Source organism: Chrysemys picta, chromosome 2 (genome assembly GCF_011386835.1).
Source record: "Chrysemys picta bellii isolate R12L10 chromosome 2, ASM1138683v2, whole genome shotgun sequence".
Classification (NCBI taxonomy): Eukaryota; Metazoa; Chordata; order Testudines; family Emydidae; genus Chrysemys; species Chrysemys picta.
This window is the reverse complement of record NC_088792.1, coordinates 287,161,797-287,181,462: the sequence shown is the minus strand read 5'-3', so window position 1 is coordinate 287,181,462 and position 19,666 is coordinate 287,161,797. Positions and strand designations below refer to the sequence as shown.

General features: G+C 54.4%; 2 protein-coding genes across 2 annotated transcripts; both read right to left on the bottom strand.

Annotated features, from left to right (window-relative positions):
* Window positions 1-3,981: 3,981 nt before the first annotated feature.
* LOC135981858 (heat shock protein 30C-like) lies at window positions 3,982-4,992 on the bottom strand. Its single transcript, XM_065586357.1, has one exon. It carries the CDS (start codon window positions 4,857-4,859, stop codon window positions 4,203-4,205), a length of 657 nt encoding a protein of 218 aa, XP_065442429.1. The 5' UTR covers window positions 4,860-4,992; the 3' UTR covers window positions 3,982-4,202.
* Window positions 4,993-17,071: 12,079 nt separating this feature from the next.
* On the bottom strand, window positions 17,072-18,116 carry LOC135981856 (heat shock protein 30C-like). Its single transcript, XM_065586353.1, has one exon. It carries the CDS (start codon window positions 17,974-17,976, stop codon window positions 17,320-17,322), a length of 657 nt encoding a protein of 218 aa, XP_065442425.1. The 5' UTR covers window positions 17,977-18,116; the 3' UTR covers window positions 17,072-17,319.
* Between the last annotated feature and the right edge of the window lie 1,550 nt (window positions 18,117-19,666).

Below are 19,666 nucleotides of genomic sequence, written 5' to 3'. Positions count from 1 at the left end.
CCAATCTGAGCCTGAGAAGGAGCCAGAATTTACCAATGTGCATCGCCAAAGAGCCACAGTAACACATCAGCAGCCCCCCGTCAGCTCCCCCCACCCGCCAGCAGCACCGCGGATCAGCGCCTAACTCTCCATCCCTGTGACTCCCACCAGCTGCGATCAGCTGTTTTGTGGTGTGCAGAAGGCTTGGGGGGAGGGGAGGAGGAGGAGCAAGGGCACAGCAGATTCTGGGGAAGGGGCGGGGGTCTTGGGGGAAGGAGTGGAGTGGGGCTGAGGCTTGGGACAGAGCCAGGGCTTGAGCAGTGAGCACCCTGTAGCACGCTGGAAAGTTGGCGCCTGTAGCTCCAGCCCTGGAGTGTTTCTAGTGTAGACATACCTTGATGAGACTCAGGCCTTTTAGAAGTACAATAGAAGGGTTAGAACAGTTCTGGAAAAGGGAAACTTCTCGAGTATTGATGTAACAACAGTCATCTTGGTTATCACCAAGGATCAAACCCAGGACCTTGTAACTGTATGACCCACTACTGTTTGAGCTAAGGGACGAACTCCCATAGGTAGGAGCTGTAGCAGAACGAGACCCGTGGTGGACCAGCCCCTAGAGGACACATAACACACACTGATCAATGAGATACACAGAGAAAGCTTAAGTGAGTATTAACCAGGTGATGTGTGGACACACACCAGGCTTTTAGGGCCGAATGTATTGCTGACTGATTACAGGCTCAGTTGAAAGTTGTCAGATAGATGGGGCTTAAGGGATCAATGGAGTTAAAGGAAGAAAACACCTGCTGGGTTTCAGTAGATCATCAACTTTGTATTCTGGTAGGAAGAAAGGACGGCCCTTGTGGCTAAAATGCTAGGCTAGGACTCAAGTGATCAAGCTTCCATTCCCAGCTCTGTCCTAGAGTCCCTGTGTGTGTGACCTTAGGTGTGTCACTTAGGCCAAGGTTTTCAAAATTGCCTTGTGATTTTGGTTGCCTAACCTGAGACCTTAAAGGGGCCTGATGTTCAGAGGGTGAGTGCTCAACACTTTTGAAAGTCAGGGCCCTTTTAAGAGGTCTCAAATCACGAGACACTTTAGAAAACCTTAGCCCTGCAGATGTTGACCTGCTGTAATTGTCCTGCCTCTCTTTCTGTTGCTAGATGTTACATTTAAATACCAGACTGAGACCCCACAGATAAAAGAGCAGTTGGAGATGCATAAAGATGTCTTTCTGCAGGTACATGGAAGGGGTTTATTTGGGCTTTGAGGGTTTTCACACAGAACACACAGAAAACTCTAAGCCTGAGGATTCTCAGCTTATCCAGGGTTTACCACTGACTTCAGTGGGAGCAGAATCAGTCCAACACAAAGTGCTTTTGAAAATTCGACCGTATCATGCTTAGGTGTGTGACGCCCCCACTATACATCAGAGTTCTGCAGTTAAGGCACCAGCCGGAGATCCAGGAAGTCAGATTTCAGAGTAGCAGCCGTATTAGTCTGTATCCCCAAAAAGAACAGGAGTACTTGTGGCACCTTAGAGACTAACAAAGGTATTTGTGCATCAGCTTTCAGAGTTCGGTTCCCATCTCTGCCCCAAACTCAGTGTGACTTTGGGCAAATTGCTCAGTCTCTCTGTGCACCGGCCCAGGGCCCCCCAAAGCTCTAATCCGCTTCTGCTTGAGACAAGAGCAAGGCCGGCTGGCTTTCCTCTTGGAAAGAGGACCCTTCGCTCTGGTCTATGCCGTCTGTCCTGGGCTGGGTGAAAAATGAGCGTGAGAATTTTTCAAAGTCTCCTTTAAAGGACCCCAAAAAAGGGAGGCAGGGGAGGCATCCGTCATCTCCTAATTTTTTTTTCCATTGACCAATTCAAACCATTACCGAGAGCAGGGATCTCTGTCCCCTCGCCCTGGCCTTCCATCCAGGGCAGGTGGAAGGTCCACGGCTCCCCATAGCTGCCTGCACGACTGTTACCCCAACCCAGCTCCAGCTTCTGCTCTGGCCTGGGGCCTCAGGGACCAAAGAGCTGCAGCCGGGCCGTGGTAAGAGCAGACAGCTGTGGGGAGCCGCGGACCCTCCATCTACCCTGGGTGGGGGGCTCGGAGGGCAGGGACATAGGCTGGGGGCTGCTCTTCAGTGCCCCCACCCTGCGCAGGTGGCAGGTCTGCAGCTTCCCACAGGTTCCCAGGATCCCTGGGCCTCTCTTACCCTGGCCGGGCTCCAGCTTCCAGCCTGGTCAGGAGGTGGGGACTCAGCAGAAGAGGAGGGGCAAGGAGCCAGGCCCGTGGCAGAAAACTGGGAAGTCCATGGCCTGTAAGGCCCCCCTGCCCAGTTCTGGCACCTCTAGCTGTATATATTGTACAATGAAATGTAAATATAATATTTACATCCCAGCTGATTTATTTTATAATGATATGGTAAAAAGGAGAAAGAAAAGCCATTTTTCAGTACTAGTGGGCTGTGACACTTTCGTATTTCTATGTCGCATTGTGTAAGCAAGTTGTTTTTAACGGAGGTGACACCTGGGGGTAGCAAGACAAATCAGTCTCCTGAAAAGGGGCCAGTGGTCTGGATAGGTTCAGAGCCACCGTCCTGGCACACACACGGCATTCTGCTGCCACAGCCTCCTAGCGAAGTCCCTGTGTGCCTGGGAGCGAAGGAAAGCGCTGGGTTTCCCCATGGGGCAGCGAGCTGTGCAGCTGGCCCTGCCAAACAGGCCTCTTCCCCTAGGATTCACTGATGAGCGATAAGGCCACGCTTTGGCTCCCCCTCGACTGTCCTGTGCACTGAGCTTTGCAGAAGTTGATTTTATAGTTTACTCCCATCACAATTATTCCTCTGTGCCCCCCAGGACCCTCCCCGCTGTGCACCTGGCAAATTACAGGATGGGGTGCTAGAAACAGACTGCTGCTAGTTGGTTCCTAGTCCACTCCCTGACCAAGTGCCCACCCCTTTAGTCAGTGACTCTCAAAGTGTGGGGTGCATCCCCCATGGGAGCACAGAGGAATATTTGGGGGGGGGGGTACATGGCATGGCTGGAGACAGCCTGCGGGGCAGGGAGGGAGTGCCACACTTCCATCTCTGCTCTGTCCCCAGACCAGCTCTGCCTTCAGCACCCAGTCCTGCTCTGCCCCTAACAGCAGCTCCACACCCCACTGCCTGCCCCAGCCCAGCTCTGTTCTCATTCCTGCTATGCCCCCACCTCCCCCTTCAGCCTAAGCTTCACTGCTGAGGAAGCCTGGGCTGGGCAGTAATGGGGGTGGGGAGGGGGGGCATGAACAGATTCAATTTCTGGTAAGTGGGGGGAGCGACTGGAAAACTTTGAGCACCACTGACCTGACTGACACTCTCAGAACAGTGACCTGACTTTAGTCACAACTTTTTGATTATCTCAGACCAGGACCCTACACTCAGCATATCTGAACCTCCACCAGGGTCATGTTCCCCACTGATTTAAAGAGAAAAAGGGTTTCTATGAAGGAGGCTGAGAACTGACTTGGTCTATTTCCACAGTTAGACAAAATAGTGACTCAAAGACACTGACAGGCAGTCACCACACTGTGTATTTCCGCTCTATTTCAGTTGACATCCCAGAGGGGTCTATGATCTAAGGTGACAATGGAGAGGTAGGTTTGAAAACTCTAAAGACGCGTAAAGAGGGGTCTTAGAGTCTAAAGAGGCAGAGAAGCCCCTTCAAGTACCTTTCAGGATCGTGGCCCAGGTGTTGGGTTCTCTGCCCATGGATTCCACCCAGTTCCTGACATCCTCCTTCAGAACAGTGACTGGGCTTTTGTCACAATTGTTCTTCTAATACCTCAGAGTGGACCCTACAACCCACAGCTCTGAACGCTCAGCAGGGTCCTGGTCCGCCCCCTCACGTGAAAGAGATCGCTATAAACAGGGAGGGGAACGGCCCTGGCAGAAACGAGGGGTGGGGTCTCTCTCTACAGGTTAAACATCAAATATAGAATTAAAGGAACTAGAGCTCACCACGACACAAAAGATTGTACTTAAAATAAAATCCTTTAATTTGTAATTCAGGAAAGGGATAAAAATTGTACAAACCCCCAAACCCTAATACAAAGCATCGCACAGTCCCTGCTCCTCCAGGGAGACACTTAGAGCACAGAACAGCTCCTGGCAGCCCAGACCAATGGCTGCGCTAGATGGGCTGAGGGCAATCGATGGAACAGAGTCCCAGGGTTACTGGAGTTGGTGGCTGGTTTCAGGAATCTTTGGGGCTGGTCCCCTCGCTCTCTCCTCCTGTCTCCATCTCGCTGCTCCCCGGCTCCTTTCCCTCCGTGGCCAGGTTTCCTTCTCCTGCCTTCACCCCCTGGCAGACGCTGATGGGAACGGCTCTCCCTTCTGCAGCTGGCAGGGCCAGATGTGGCGCCTCGATGCAGAGCTGCCCATCCTGGGACAGGGAGCAGAGCACGGCCTCCACGTTCACGTCTTCCGGCAGGAGAGTTTCTCTGCGGATCTCTCTGTATTCGTGGGAGCAGACTCCAGCCTCCGACGCCGTTTTCTTCTCCTGCTTCCCCGTCACCGTCAGCTTCCTCCCGTCCACTCTCACCATCAGCTCAGCTGGGGAGAAGCCGCTCACGTCCATGGAGAGCTGGAACTTGTCCTTCCCCTGCGCCTGGGAGCCGGGCTCCTTCCCAGCCCCCTCCGCCAGGGACCGGCTGCTCGGCCTCTGTCTCCTCCCCTCGCCCTCCCCGCAGAGAAGGGGAGAAGCCAGAAGGAGGGAGTGTCTCAGTCGCTCCATCTCCTCCAGGTGCGTCTGCACGTCCCCCACCAGCTGGGCCAAGAGGCTGTGGGGCCCCGGCCCCAGGAGCCTGGGCACTGGGGCGCTGCTGCCAAGCCACACTCGGAGCGGGAGCATCCTGCCCCCCCGGGGCCTGGAGCCGCTGGGCCGAGTTCAGCTGCTGAGACGCTGCTGCTGGAGCCGCCTCTGCCTGACTCCCTGCCCGGCTGCTGCTCACTGGCTCCGGCAGCCCCCGCGCCGCCTTTTATAGCCTGCTGGGGCCGCGCCGGGCCCGTCGGGAACCTTCCCGCCGCTGGGGGCGGGGCCTGGCGCTGCTCGGGAGGGGCGGGGCTGCGGGCGGGGCCTGGCTCTGCTCGGGAGGGGCGGGGCTGCGGGCGGGGCCTGGCGCTGTCGGGAGGGGCGGGGCTGGGGCGGGGCCTGGCTCTGCTCGGGAGGGGCGGGGCTGGGGCGGGGCCTGGCGCTGCTCGGGATGGGCGGGGCTGGGGCGGGGCCTGGCTCTGCTCGGCCGGGGCGGGGCCTGGTGCTGCTCGGGAGGGGCGGGGCTCGGGCGGGGCCTGGCTCTGCTCGGCTGCGGGGGCCCAGCAAGTTCCAGCAGCCACTAGCGGGCGGAGCTCCCGGGCCGGGCTTTGCTGGATCCTTCCCGATCCCGCTGTGTTGGGGGGGCGGGTCTCATGCCGGGGGTACGGGCTGGAGCGGGGGGGGGTTTCAGGGCCGGGGGTACGGGCTGGAGCCGGGGGGCGGGGCCGAGCAGCCCGGCTCCCAGGCGCAGGGGAAGGACAAGTTCCAGCTCTCCATGGACGTGAGCGGCTTCTCCCCAGCTGAGCTGATGGTGAGAGTGGACGGGAGGAAGCTGACGGTGACGGGGAAGCAGGAGAAGAAAACGGCGTCGGAGGCTGGAGTCTGCTCCCACGAATACAGGGAGATCCGCAGAGAAACTCTCCTGCCGGAAGACGTGAACGTGGAGGCCGTGCTCTGCTCCCTGTCCCAGGATGGGCAGCTCTGCATCGAGGCCCCACATCTGGCCCTGCCAGCTGCAGAAGGGAGAGCCGTTCCCATCAGCGTCTGCCAGGGCGTGAAGGCAGGAGAAGGAAACCTGGCCAGGGAGGGAAAGGAGCCGGGGAGCAGCGAGATGGAGACAGGAGGAGAGAGCGAGGGGACCAGCCCCAAAGATTCCTGAAACCAGCCACCGACTCCAGTAACCAGATCTTGGTGTGAATGGTCCTGAGCATCTTTCCTGGCTGTCAGAATCTCTCTGGAAGAGAAGTGACTGGGGGATGCTCCGTTTCTTGGCTCTTTTTATGCATTTTGATAGAATGTTTATACTTGTCTTGAATTTTAAAATTCAATATCAACCTTTCTAGTAAAGACAAACTGTGCTGTCTGGTGAGCTCTGTCTACAACTCCCACCTGTTTATGCTCTCTGTATGTGTGTATATATATCTCCTCAATATATGTTCCATTCTATATGCATCCGAAGAAGTGGGCTGTAGTCCACGAAAGCTTATGCTCTAATAAATTTGTTAGTCTCTAAGGTGCCACAAGTACTCCTGTTCTTCTTTTTGCGGATACAGACTAACACGGCTGTTACTCTGAAATCTGTCTGCTTGATTTGCTATTTCATGTTTCACCTTTGAAATAAACTGCCATTGTCCCAGGTCAATGCTGAGAGACTGTGTCACACACTCTCAAACAAACTGCGAAAATTTGTTAGTCTCTAAGGTGCCACAAGTACTCCTGTTCTTTTTGTCCCAGGTCAGTTCTCATCTCTCTGCAAGTGAGGGAACATGATGGTTTTGAGGGTTCAGAGCTGTTGATTGTAGGGTGCAGGTCTAAGATAAGAGCAGAGCAGCTGTGATAAAGGGCCGGGTTGCTGTTTTGAGGGGAAGTGGGGGGGGGGGGGGAGAGTGCCTGATTAGAGAGGGGACTAGGAACCAAATACCAGGCCCGAGGCACGTAACCCTGTAGACGGTTCTGACATATATGGTAATACCCTGCAGTACCCTTAGGAGCTTTGATTGTACGAAGTTTACATATCTCTGAGGCCCAGGGACTGTCTGTACTATAGCTCTCAGGGGGAGGGGGGGGGCAATCCTTAAGGAAGGGCTAGAAGGATTGAAAGTTGGCAGAGCCTTGGCTGGAGCTGGGCTGACTTCAAGCTTTGTAGCATAGTCACCCTGCCTCACTTGTGGGTTCTTGTATTGCTGGTAATGTGCTTTCTCTGTAATGCTTTCCCCGTAACAATGACTGTGCTTGCGCAGAAAGAGCTGGATAGTAACTAATAATCACTGAGCGTTCCGTCTCTGAAGAGGAAGCAAAAGCGCAGATGCAGGCCGTTTGGGTCAGGGTGGGCTGCGGGAGGGAACTGTGCAGCCTGGAAAGTTTCCCCCGTCAGGAGGGAGAGAGATGCGGGGTCTCTGCCAAGGAGACGTGATGGCTGGGTGCCAAAAGCCCTTGCTGGACCACGCAGGGGGATACAGGTGCCGTCGTCCCGCAGGGTGATGGTGCCTATAGGGGCCAATTTTTCCTCCAATCAGCATTTGCAAAGCTGGCTAGGTGCTGAAGCCCTCCCCAGCTACAGAGCTGCTCGAAGGCTGACCTGAAACTCCAGAGGCCGCGGAAGCAGAATTCTCAAACTAGTCAGTTCAATCCTGTAGGGCCCGCTCCACCATGCCTAACACCTCTTACCTGCCAGCCCTCACAGGAGACGAGCCAAAGACTGGTCCCCATTACGGAGAGGAACAGCAGAGCATCCCACAAAGGACAGCTGGGGCCATGGGAAAATAGGGTGAGCCAGGAATCGTGCAACACAGAGAAAGATGTGGGTTTGGCTAGTAGGACATGGGCTACCTAGGCAGCTAACTTGGCATAGGTATCTGACTCCGGGAGAGGGTTTGAGGCTGTGGCTCCGGAGTGGAGTGAGACCACTGATCTCTGGCCCATCAGCCAGACAGGGGGTACCAAGTCAGCTGCTCAGATACCTAAACCCCTGTTCTGTCCCTGCCTATCTGGTTGACAGTTTCAACTGCCTGGCTGCAGACAAGCCCTTCCATCGGCACCTACCTGTCCCCACGCGATGCATGGTGTTGGTCCTATTGTATTCATAGCAGGGCCCCAAAGAGTTAAAAGGTGTTATAAACTCCTTCACTGTCCGACAGTGAAACTGTGATAAAAAGGTTCAGGGATGGGTGGGTGTGTAGAGCCGCTGGCTTTCTACAGAGACCCTGGCTTCTTGGCAAACACCCAAACGCACTCATTTCTAAAGTTGGAAGTTTACTGATGAAAACACAAGTAAGGACTAGAAAGCAAAACTCAAACTGAGTAACTGTAGGAAACAAGGTAATCAAATCGTATTTAAAGTCTCTCTCCTTTTGGAGGTTATGATGGTGTGGACTAGGCTTTGAGGCCCCCTGCTGGAGGCCTTGTGGTCCTGCCACAACCCGCCCCAGAAAAGAGCAGTAGAGAGGTCCTCCAAGGTGCCTAGAGTGGCTATGGGAGGGGCATTCAATCAGGGCCCAGCAGGTCAATATAAGAGGAGTTGCAGGCGAGAGCAAGTTCAGTTCCTTGCTAGAGCTGGAGGAGAGTGGCTGTTGCTCCAGGCTGGGTGTGGGGACTCCACAAGGACAAGGCCCTGAGATAAGGGTGAAGAATGTGTGAGAGCCACGGAGAGGTGGCCCAGCTAATTAAAGCAGCAACTCAGCAGCCATCCGCCATGTCCCTTTAAATAAACTATCTATAGGGTCCCTGCACTGGGACCCGAAGTAGAGGGTGGACCTCGGTCACTCCACGCCCCCCCCCCCAGCCACTGGGAAAGTGACTTGGACTTTGAGGCACCTCAGAAGGAGAACTGCATATGATCCAAGTGGGTTCTAGCCCACGAAAGCTTGTGCCCAAATAAATTTGTTAGTCTCTAAGGTGCCACGAGGACTCCTGATTGTTTTTGCTGATATAGACTAACCCACCCCCTCCCACACACCCCAACCCCCAATTTTGTGAGCATTCATGGCCACCATACAATCTCCATATCTTGGTGTGGCCCTCTGTCCAAAAAGTTTGCCCACCCCTGATTTAGGTGAATCTTGAATGCAACAATATCATTGTTGATATGTCTCTTTGAAGTTTGTGATAGACTGCCTAATGAATAAATGGCCTTATGTTAATTTGTGTAACTAACTACCGGTGATGTTTAGGAAATAAGCCTCCATAAGTACCTGTTGTTTGCCGAAGGTCTCCGAACTGTCAAAGAGAGCCTGGAAATTGTAGAAAAGGCTTTTGGGACCTGATTCTTTTTAGCTCAGATCTGCTTCATGCAGGGGAAGCTTAAGCCGTAAGACTGAGATCCCAGTCCTGATTGGACCACCCTGAATATAAACATTTGGACTATAACCTATGGATTAAATGTGGGAAAGTCTTGGCAGGATGAACCCAGAGTTTCATGGCAAGGCACCCTGTTTATATGTTGTACTTAAAGTACTGCACAGGATCTTTTCAGGGGAATAAGGCAAAGCGCCACATTTATTGGTAATACATGTACCAAATCCACACTGTATCATATGCATATGTTGTATTACACTCACACACACTCACACACAAGCCTGCTCCATCTTGTTGTTACCTTAACTTCACTGTCCAGGTGAGTTAGATGGGGGAGGGATGGAGCTGGGCTTCTGCCGATCCAGATCGATGCTCCCATGTTGACAAGACGAGACCCGGGGTCCTCTGCAAGACACCTCACATTTATAACAGCTTCCCTCTCATGCAAATCTATACCCGATTCAAGATCTGTGTCTGTTGGTCCTTTGTACTGCTTTTTTTCTGGGTGTTGTCCCAGTGCTGTTCAAAGAGGGTGTTTGCAAAAGAAGGTGCTTGCTTCTAACCCACAAGGCCCTCAGTATGTCTGCTCTTCTTCAGTGAGCCCACTTGACAAGTTTTATTGTTTTTGGGTCTGGCTTCCATCCCCTCTCCAACTGTTGCAGCTGTCTGGTGGTGCTTGCCTTCCACGCCTTGCTCATTCACACCTCACTTATTCAACAGGGCAATTGATTAAGGGAGTGGGGGGGAGGGAAAGAGAGATCTTATTCTACTCCTAGCAAAAAGACATTTTTCTTCTCCTTTAACTATCCTTAGGGGCTATAACATTATACCAAGGCCTAACACAGGGGTCGGCAACCTACGACACGTGTGGCAAACACGGCACGGGAGCCGATTCTGAGTGGCACGCAACTCCCTGCCGCGGTCCCGGCCCCCGGCCCCCAGCCCCACTCAGCCCCCCCCCCCCGCTTCTTCCCCCAGCGTGGTGCTTTCCTTCCCCTCCCCCTCTCCGTCCCTGCGCCAATCAGCTGATGGCCCTAGAAGGGGGAGGGGGAAGAGCGGCAGCGTGCACACAGCTCCGTGGAGGACGCAGAGAGAGGTAGGGACGGAGCCTGGGGGAAGGGGGTGGAACAGGACATATCCCTTCCAGGCCCCTGCCAAGCACCCCAGCCCTCTGACCTTTGAACCCCCCCACAGCCCCATCTCCATGCCCTGCACCCCCCCACACTCCAGCCTTCTGCCCTGCACCCCCCCAGCCCTCTGACCTGACCCTTGAACCCCCCACACCCCCAGCCTTCTGCCCTGCACCCCCCCACACACACCAGCCCTCTGCCCTGAACCCCCCCACCCCAACACACACCCCGCCTTCTGCCCTGACCCTTGAACCCCCCCACACACACCCAACCCTCTGCCCTACACACCCCAGCCCTCTGCCCTGATCCCTGAACCCCCCCCCACACACACACACCAGCCTTCTGCCCTGAACCCCCTCCCCCAGCCCTCTGCCCTGACCCCTGAAACAGCCTCCCTCCCAGGTCTGGGGTCCCGGGCATAGGCCCTGCTCAGCCTGCTGCCAGCCTAGGTGAACAGAACCCCAGGCTGGCAGCGAGCTGAGCAGGCTGGTGGCATAAGATCAGCATTTTAATTTCATTTTAAATGACGCTTCTTAAACATTTTGAAAACCTTGTTTACTTTACATACAATAGTTTAGTTATATGTTATAGAAAGAGACCTTCTAAAAACGTTAAAATGTATTACCGGCACGCAAAACCTTAAATTAGAGTGAATAAATGAAGACTCGGCACACCACTTCTGAAAGGTTGCCGACCCCGGGCCTAACACAAAGTTTTTCTATAAGTTTTTCTACATAGGGATCCAATACAAAATTCCTATATCAAAGGACTTGAGATAGAATTGTATCAAAATAGCTTAATACAAGGTTATATGGAGAGGCATAATATAAAGTCATATGAAAGTTATGTGAAGATGCTTAATACAGAGATTTATCTACATATATAGTGATTTTCCTTCATTGGGACCAATGCGTTTTGCACTGTCATGCTGTAATCAATTGTTGTTTGAAGAGTGCTTGTTTTCTTAAATTGTTTTTCTCATCCTTTATCTTCTTCTTTCATCAAGTCTCTCAGGGAGTTATCCCATTCTGGTTTTGATCACAGCTATCTTGGCCTCATCGATAGGTGCCTGTCACATCTTTAGAGTCGTCAGTCTGCCCTCCTCTGACACTTCAATAGGGGCGTGTTGCAACCTCCGTGTCTTGCGTCTGTCTTCGCTTCATCCCTAAAACATCTGGTACGGTGATGGCCTTCACACTTAGCTCCTAACACACACACATTCCTCATTCACACACAACACAGAATTGATTTACACAGAACATTTGAACAAGCACATCAAATTGCAATGCAAGAGAAAACAATCATTGTATTCTTTTACTTATTTTAATATACTAAACCTGCAACAAAGTGGTGACCCTAAAAGTCTGTTACTGCCTTGAAATCAGCTCAGATACCCTTTTCTCTTCAAAACAGTGTTTCTATGAAGGAGGTTGAGAACTGACTTGGTCTATTTCCAGAGTTAGAGTATGTCTACACTACGAAATTATTTCGAATTTATAGAAGCCGGTTTTATAGAAATCGGTTGTATACAGCCGATTGTGTGTGTCCCCACATAAAATGCTCTAAGTGCTCTAGTCGGCGGACTGCGTCCACAGTACCGAGGCTAGCGTCGACTTCCGGAGCATTGCACTATGGGTAGCTATCCCACAGCTATCCCACAGTTCCCGCAGTCTCCGCCGCCCATTGGAATTCTGGGTTGAGATCCCAATGCCCGGATGATGCAAAACAGTGTCGCGGGAGGTTCTGGGTACATGTCGTCAGGCCCCTCCCCCTCCGTCACAGCAACGGCAGACAATAGATTCACGCCTTTTTACCTGGGTTACCTGTGCAGACAACATACCACGGCAAGCATGGAGCCCGCTCAGCTCACCGTCACCATATGTCATCTGGGTGCCGGCAGATGTGGGACTGCATTGCTACACAGTAGCCTCAGCTAACTGCCTTTTGGCAGTAGACGGTGCAGTAGACTGGTAGCCTTCATCGGTGATCTGGGTGCTGGCAGCTGTGGGGCTGGCAGCCGTAGGGCTGCATTGCACCAGCCCCTTGCCTTTTGGCAGTAGATGGTGTATTACGACTGGTAACCATCCTATTACAAGTTGGATCATTGCACATTAGCACAGTCTTTCCTGAGCAGCAGATCGTGCAATAGGCCTGAAGGTCATTGTAGTACACTAACTGCCAAGCGCCCAGTATTTGCTGCCAAGCACCCAGAAGATGCCGAGGGCTATCAGTCATGCTGCACCATCATCTTAAGATGTAAAAAATAGATTTGTTCTGTATTCATTTGCTTCCCCCTCCCTCTGTCAAATCAACGGCCTGCTAAACCCAGGGTTTTCAGTTTAATCTTTGGGGGGACCATTCTGTGTGACAGTTGTTTGTGTTTCTCCCTGATGCACAGCCACCTTTCTTGATTTTAATTCCCTGTACCTGTACGCTATGTCGTCACTCGGCCCGCCCTCCCTCCTTCCCCTGGTCCGTCAGATACTAGTTTCGCGCCTTTTTTCCGACCAGGCGCCATAGCTAGCACTGGAATCATGGAGCCCGCTCAGATCACCGCGGCAATTATGAGCACTATGAACACCACGCGCATTGTCCTGGAGTATATGCAGAGCCAGGACATGCCAAGGTGAAACCCGGACCAGCCGAGGAGGCAATTGCAGCGCGGCGAAGAGAGTGATGAGGAAATGGACACGGACATAGACCTCTCACAAGGCACAGGCCCCAGCAATGTGGAAATCATGGTGTCACTGGGGCAGGTTCATGGCGTGGAACGCCGATTCTGGGCCCGGGAAACAAGCACAGACTGGTGGGACCGCATCGTGCTGCAGGTGTGGGACGATTCCCAGTGGCTGCGAAACTTTCGCATGCATAAGGGCACTTTCATGGAACTTTGTGACTTGCTTTCCCCTGCCCTGAAACACCAGAATACCAGGATGAGAGCAGCCCTCACAGTTGAGAAGCGAGTGGCGATAGCCCTGTGGAAGCTTGCAACGCCAGACAGCTACCGGTCAGTCGGGAATCAATTTGGAGTGGGCAAATCTACGGTAGGGGGTGCTGTGATCCAAGTTGCCAGGGCATGAAAGACCTGGTGATATCAAGGGTAGTGACTCTGGGCAACGTGCAGGCAATAGTGGATGGTTTTGCTGAAATGGGATTCCCAAACTGTGGTGGGACGATAGACAGAACCCATATCCCTATCTTGGCACCGGAGCACCAAGCCACCGACTACGTAAACCGCAAGGGGTACTTTTCAATGCTGCTGCAAGCCCTGGTGGATCACAAGGGACGTTTCACCAACATCAACGTGGGATGGCCGGGAAAGGTACATGATGCTCACGTCTTCAGGCACTCTGGTCTGTTTCGAAAGCTGGAGGAAGGGACTTTCTTCCCGGACCAGAAAGTAACCGTTGGGGATGTTGAAATGCCTATCGTGATCCTTGGAGACCCAGCCTACCCCTTAATGCCATGGCTCATGAAGCCGTACACAGGCAGCCTGGACAGGAGTCAGGACCTGTTCAACTATAGGCTGAGCAAGTGCCAAATGGTGGTGGAATGTGCATTTGGACGTTTAAAAGCGCGCTGGCGCAGCTTACTGACTCGCTCAGACCTCAGCAAAAAGAATATCCCCATTGTTATTGGTGCTTGCTGTGCGCTCCACAATATCTGTGAGAGTAAGGGGGAGACATTTATGGCGGGGTGGGAGGTTGAGGCAACTCGCCTGGCCGCTGATTACGCGCAGCCAGATACCAGGGCGGTTAGAGGAGCACAGCAGGGCGCGGTGCGCATCAGAGAAGCTTTGAAAACGAGTTTTGTGACTGGCCAGGCTACTGTGTGAAACTTCTGTTTGTTTCTCCTTGATGAACCCTCCAACCCCCCCCCCCCCACCCGGTTCACTCTACTTCCCTGTAAACCAACCACCCCACCCTCCCCTCCCCACTTCGAGCACCGCTTGCAGAGGCAATAAAGTCATTGTTTTTTCACATTCATGCATTCTTTATTAATTCCTCACACAACTAGGGGGATAATTGCCAAGGTAGCCTGGGATGGGTGGGGGAGGAGGGATGGAAAAGGACATACTGCATTTTAAAACTTTAACTCTTATTGAAGGCCAGCCTTCTGATGCTTGGGCGATCATCTGGGGTGGAGTGACTGGGTGGCCGGAGGCCCCCCCACCGTGTTCTTGGGCGTCTGGGTGAGGAGGGTATGGAACTTGGGGAGGAGGGCTGTTGGTTAAAACAGGGGCTGTAGCGGCGGTCTCTGCTCCTGCTGCCTTTCCTGCAGCTCAACCATACGCTGGAGCATATCAGTTTGATGCTACAGCAGACGGAGCATTGCCTCTTGCCGTCTGTCTGCAAGCTGACGCCACCTATCGTCTTCAGCCCGCCACTTGCTCTTTTCAGCCCGCCATTCAGCCCGCCACCTCTCCTCTCGTTCATATTGTGCTTTTCTCATGTCCGACATTGACTGCCTCCACGCATTCTGCTGTGCTCTATCAGCGTGGGAGGACATCTGGAGCTCCGTGAACATATCGTCCCGCGTCCTCCATTTTCTCTTTCTAATGTTTACTAGCCTCTGCGAAGGAGAAACATTTGCAGCTGGTGGAGGAGAAGGGAGAGGTGGTTAAAAAAGACACATTTTAGAGAACAATGGGTACACTCTTTCGTTACAAGGTCGCATTTTTCCTCTGCCTGCCGGTTTGGTATGAGAGATCACTCACGCAGTGCCAGGCAACATATTTCAGCTTGCAGGCATCCATGGTAAGCCACAGTCTTTTGGCTTTTTTAACCTTCTTAACATGCGAGAAAGGTTTCAAACAGCAGCGCATTTCCCATATCAAGGATGAATTGGGTTGGCCATTTAAAATGGGTTTTCAGTGTAAAAGGAGGGGCTGCGGTTTCCGGGTTAACATGCAGCACAAACCCAAGTAAACCACACACACACACACACACACACCCGATTCTCTGGGATGATCACTTCACCCCTCCCCCCACGGCGTGGTTAACAGCGGGGAACATTTCTGTTCAGAAGAGCAGGAACGGGCACCTCTGAATGTCCCCTTAATAAAATCACCCCATTTCAACCAGGTGACCGTGAATGATATCACTCTCCTGAGGATAACAAAGAGAGATAAGGAATGGATATTGTCTGCATGCCAGCAAACACCGGGACCATACGCTGCCATGCTTTGTTATGCAATGATTCCAGACTACGTGCTACTGGCCTGGCATGGTAAAGTGTCCTACCATGGCGGACGGGATAAGGCAGCCCTCCCCAGAAACCTTTTGCAAAGGCTTTGGGAGTACATGAAGGAGAGCTTTCTGGAGATGTCCCTGGAGGATTTCAACTCCATCCCCATACACATTAACAGACTTTTCCAGTAGATGTACTGGCCGCGATTGCCAGGGCAAATTAATCATTAATCATTAAACACGCTTGCTTTTAAACCATGTGTAATATTTACAAAGGTACACTCACCAGAGGTCTCCTGTGTGCCCTGAGGGTCTTGGGTGAGTTCGGGGGTTACTTGTTCCAGGTCCAGGGTCACAAACATATCCTGGCTGTTGGGGAAACCGGTTTCTCCGCTTCCTTGCTGCTGTGAGCTACCTACAGTACCTCCATCCTCATCTTCCTCGTTCCCCAAACCCTCTTCCTTGTGTGTTTCTCCATTGACGGAGTCATAGCACACAGTTGGGGTAGTGGTGGCTGCACCCCCTAGAATGGCATGCAGCTCCGCGTAGAAGTGGCAAGTTTGCGGCTCTGCCCCGGACCTTCCATTTGCTTCTCTGGCTTTGTGGTAGGCTTGCCGTAGCTCCTTAATTTTCACGCGGCACTGCTGTGTGTCCCTGTTATGGCCCCGGTCCTTCATGGCCTTGGAGACCTTTTCTAATACTTTGCCATTTCTTTTACTGCTACGGAGTTCAGCTAGCACTGATTCATCTCCCCATATGGCGAGCAGATCCCGTACCTCCCGTTCGGTCCATGCTGGAGCTCTTTTGCGATCCTGGGACTCCGTCACGGTTACCTGTGCTGATGAGCTCTGCGTGGTTACCTGTGCTCTCCACGCTGGGCAAACAGGAAATGAAATTCAAACGTTCGCGGGTCTTTTCCTGTCTTCCTGGTCAGTGCATCTGAGTTGAGAGTGCTGTCCAGAGCGGTCACAATGAAGCACTGTGGGATAGCTCCCGGAGGCCAATAATGTCGAATTCCGTCCACACTACCCCAATTCCAACCCGCAAAGGCCGATTTTATTGCTAATCCCCTCGTCGAAGGTGGTGTAAAGAAACCGGTTTAAAGGGCCCATTAAGTCGAAAGAAAGGGCTTCGTTGTGTGGACGTGTCCAGGCTTAATTCGATTTAATGCTGCTAAAGTCGACCTAAACCCGTAGTGTAGACCAGGCCTTAGACATAAAATAGTGACTTAAAGACAGTGACAGGCAGTCAACACACTGTGTATTTCCACTAAGAAGCTCTATTTAATTTGACATCCCAGAGGGGTCTATGATCTAAGGTGACAACTAAGAGGTAGGTTTGAAAATGCTAAAGATGTGTACAGAGGGGCCTTAGAGTCTAAAGGGGCAGAGAAATTCCTTCAAGTACCTTTCAGGATCGTGGCCCAGGTGTTGGGTACCCAGCCCCCTTCAGTTCCTGACACCCTCCTTCAGAACAGTGACTGGCTTTTGTCACAACTGTTCTTCTAATACCTCAGACTGGACCCTACAACCCACAGCTCTGAACTCTCAGCAGGGTCCTGGTCCGCCCCCTCACATGAAAGCGATCGCAATAAACAGGGAGGGGAATGGCTCTGGCAGAAACAAGGGGTGGGGTCTCTCTCTACAGGTTAAACATCAAATACAAAATTAAAGGAACTAGAGCTCACCACGACACAAGCTTGTACTTAAAATAAAGATTTTTATTTTGTAATTCAGGAGAGGGATAAAAATTGTACAAACCCCCAAACCCTAATACAAAGCATCGAACAGTCCCTGCTCCTCCAGGGAGACACTTAGAGCACAGAACAGCTCCTGGCAGCCCAGGAATGGGCTCCCAACATTCGCACCCAGACCAATGGCTGCGCTAGCTGGGCTGAGTAGAATCGATGGAACAGAGTCCCAGGGTTACTGGAGTCGGTGGCTGGTTTCAGGAATCTCTGGGGCTGGTCCCCTCGCTCTCTCCTCCTGTCTCCATCTCGCTGCTCCCCGGCTCCTTTCCCTCCGTGGCCAGGTTTCCTTCTCCTGCCTTCACCCCCTGGCAGATGCTGATGGGAACGGCTCTCCCTTCTGCAGCTGGCAGGGCCAGATGTGGGGCCTCGATGCAGAGCTGCCCATCCTGGGACAGGGAGCAGAGCATGGCCTCCACATTCACGTCTTTCGGCAGGAGAGTTTCTCTGCGGATCTCCCTGTATTCGTGGGAGCAGACTCCAGCCTCCGACGCCGTTTTCTTCTCCTGCTTCCCCGTCACCGTCAGCTTCCTCCCGTCCACTCTCACCATCAGCTCAGCTGGGGAGAAGCCGCTCACGTCCATGGAGAGCTGGAACTTGTCCTTCCCCTGCGCCTGGGAGCCGGGCTCCTTCCCAGCCCCCTCCGCCAGGGACCAGCTGCTCGGCCTCGGCCTCCTCCCCTCGCCCTCCCCGCAGAGAAGGGGAGAAGCCAGAAGGAGGGAGTGTCTCAGTCGCTCCATCTCCTCCAGGTGCGTCTGCACGTCCCCCACCAGCTGGGCCAAGAGGCTGTGGGGCCCCGGCCCCAGGAGCCTGGGCACTGGGGCGCTGCTGCCAAGCCACACTCGGAGCGGGAGCATCCTGCCCCCCCCGGGGCCTGGAGCCGCTGGGCCGAGTTCAGCTGCTGAGACGCTGCTGCTGGAGCCGCCTCTGCCTGACTCCCTGCCCGGCTGCTGCTCACTGGCTGCGGCAGCCCCCGCGCCGCCTTTTATAGCCTGCTGGGGCCGCGCCGGGCCCTTCGGGAACCTTCCCGCTGCTGCGGGGGCAGGGCCTGGCGCTGCTCGGCTGGGGGCGGGGCTGGGGGCGGGGCCTGGCGCTGCTCGGGAGGGGTGGGGCTGGGGGCGGGGCCTGGCGCTGCTCGGGAGGGGCGGGCTCCGGCTCTGCTCGGGAGGGGCGGGGCTGGGGGCGGGGCCTGGCTCTGCTCGGCGGGGGGGGGCCAGCAGCTTCCAGCAGCCGCTAGCGGGCGGAGCTCCCGGGCCGGGCTTTGCTGGATCCTTCCCGATCCCGCTGTGTTGGGGCGGGGGGAGGCGGGTTCAGCGGCGGGGCACAGGCTGGAGTGGGGGGGAGGCGGGCAGGGCCGGCTTTAGGCCAATTTAACCAATTCCCCTGAATCGGGCCCCGCGCCTAAGAGGGCCCCACGCCCAAGCCCCGGCACAGCATACCGGCAAGAGCCAGTGCACTGTACCGGGGTGGCCTGTCTTCCCCAGGGGGCAATTTAAAGGGCCTGGGCCTCCCAGCATGGGCTGGAGCCCTAGGCCCTTTAAATTGCCACCAAAGCCCCACTGCTGGAGCCCTGGGGTAGGGCTGCGGGACTCTAGGGGCTATTTAAAAAGTCCGGGACTCCCATTACTTCTACTGCCCTGGCCCTTTAAATAGCCGCTGGAGCCCCGCTGCTTCCCCAGGGCTCCCACAGCTATTGAAAGGGCTGGGGCGGTGGAAGCAGGGGAGCCCCAGGCCCTTTAAATAGCCCCCAAAACCCTGGTATAGCGGGGGCTCCGGGGGCTATTTAAAGGGCTGGGGCTCCAGCTGCCTCTGCTGCACCCCCTGCCCGCACCAGCCCCACACCCCCTGCCCTGCCCACAGCCAGCCCCTGTCTCCAGCCAGCCCTGCCTGCAGCCAGCCCTGCACCCCCTGCCCACAGCCAGCCCCTGCCGCACCCCCTGCCCTGCCTCCAGCCAACCCCTGCCACACACCCCTGCGGCTCTGCCCGAAGCCAGCCAGCCCCACACACATCCCTGCCCGCAGCCAGCCCCTGCCTGCAGCCAGCCCCACACCCCCTGCCTGCAGCCAGCCCCGTCTCCAGCCAGCCCCGCACCCTCTGCCCTGCCTGCAGCCAACCGCTGCCGCACCCCCCTGCCTGAAGCCGGCCAGTCCCGTACTCCTCTGTCTCCAGCGCTGCCAACCCATGCTGCACCCCCCTGCGGCCCTGCCTGAAGCCAGCCAGCCCACCCCACACACCCCTGTCTCCAGCCAGCCCCACACCCCTTGCTCTGCCTGCAGCCAGTGTTGTCCCACAAACTTATACAGGATCGTTTCAGGGGTCAAGGCAAAGATGCCACATTTATTAATCTGTAACTATTAACAAATACCTCAATGCTTATACACATACAGTCACACACACACACACACACCAAAATGTTCTGCAGCTGCTGGATAGTTACCAGTCCTGAGTGTAGTTTGAGTTCGCAGCTTGGGATCGTAGCTCGTGACAGCTAACTGGCCAGGAGAGCTGAGCACGAGGGGGAGCCGGGTCTCTGTCGGGCGCGCACC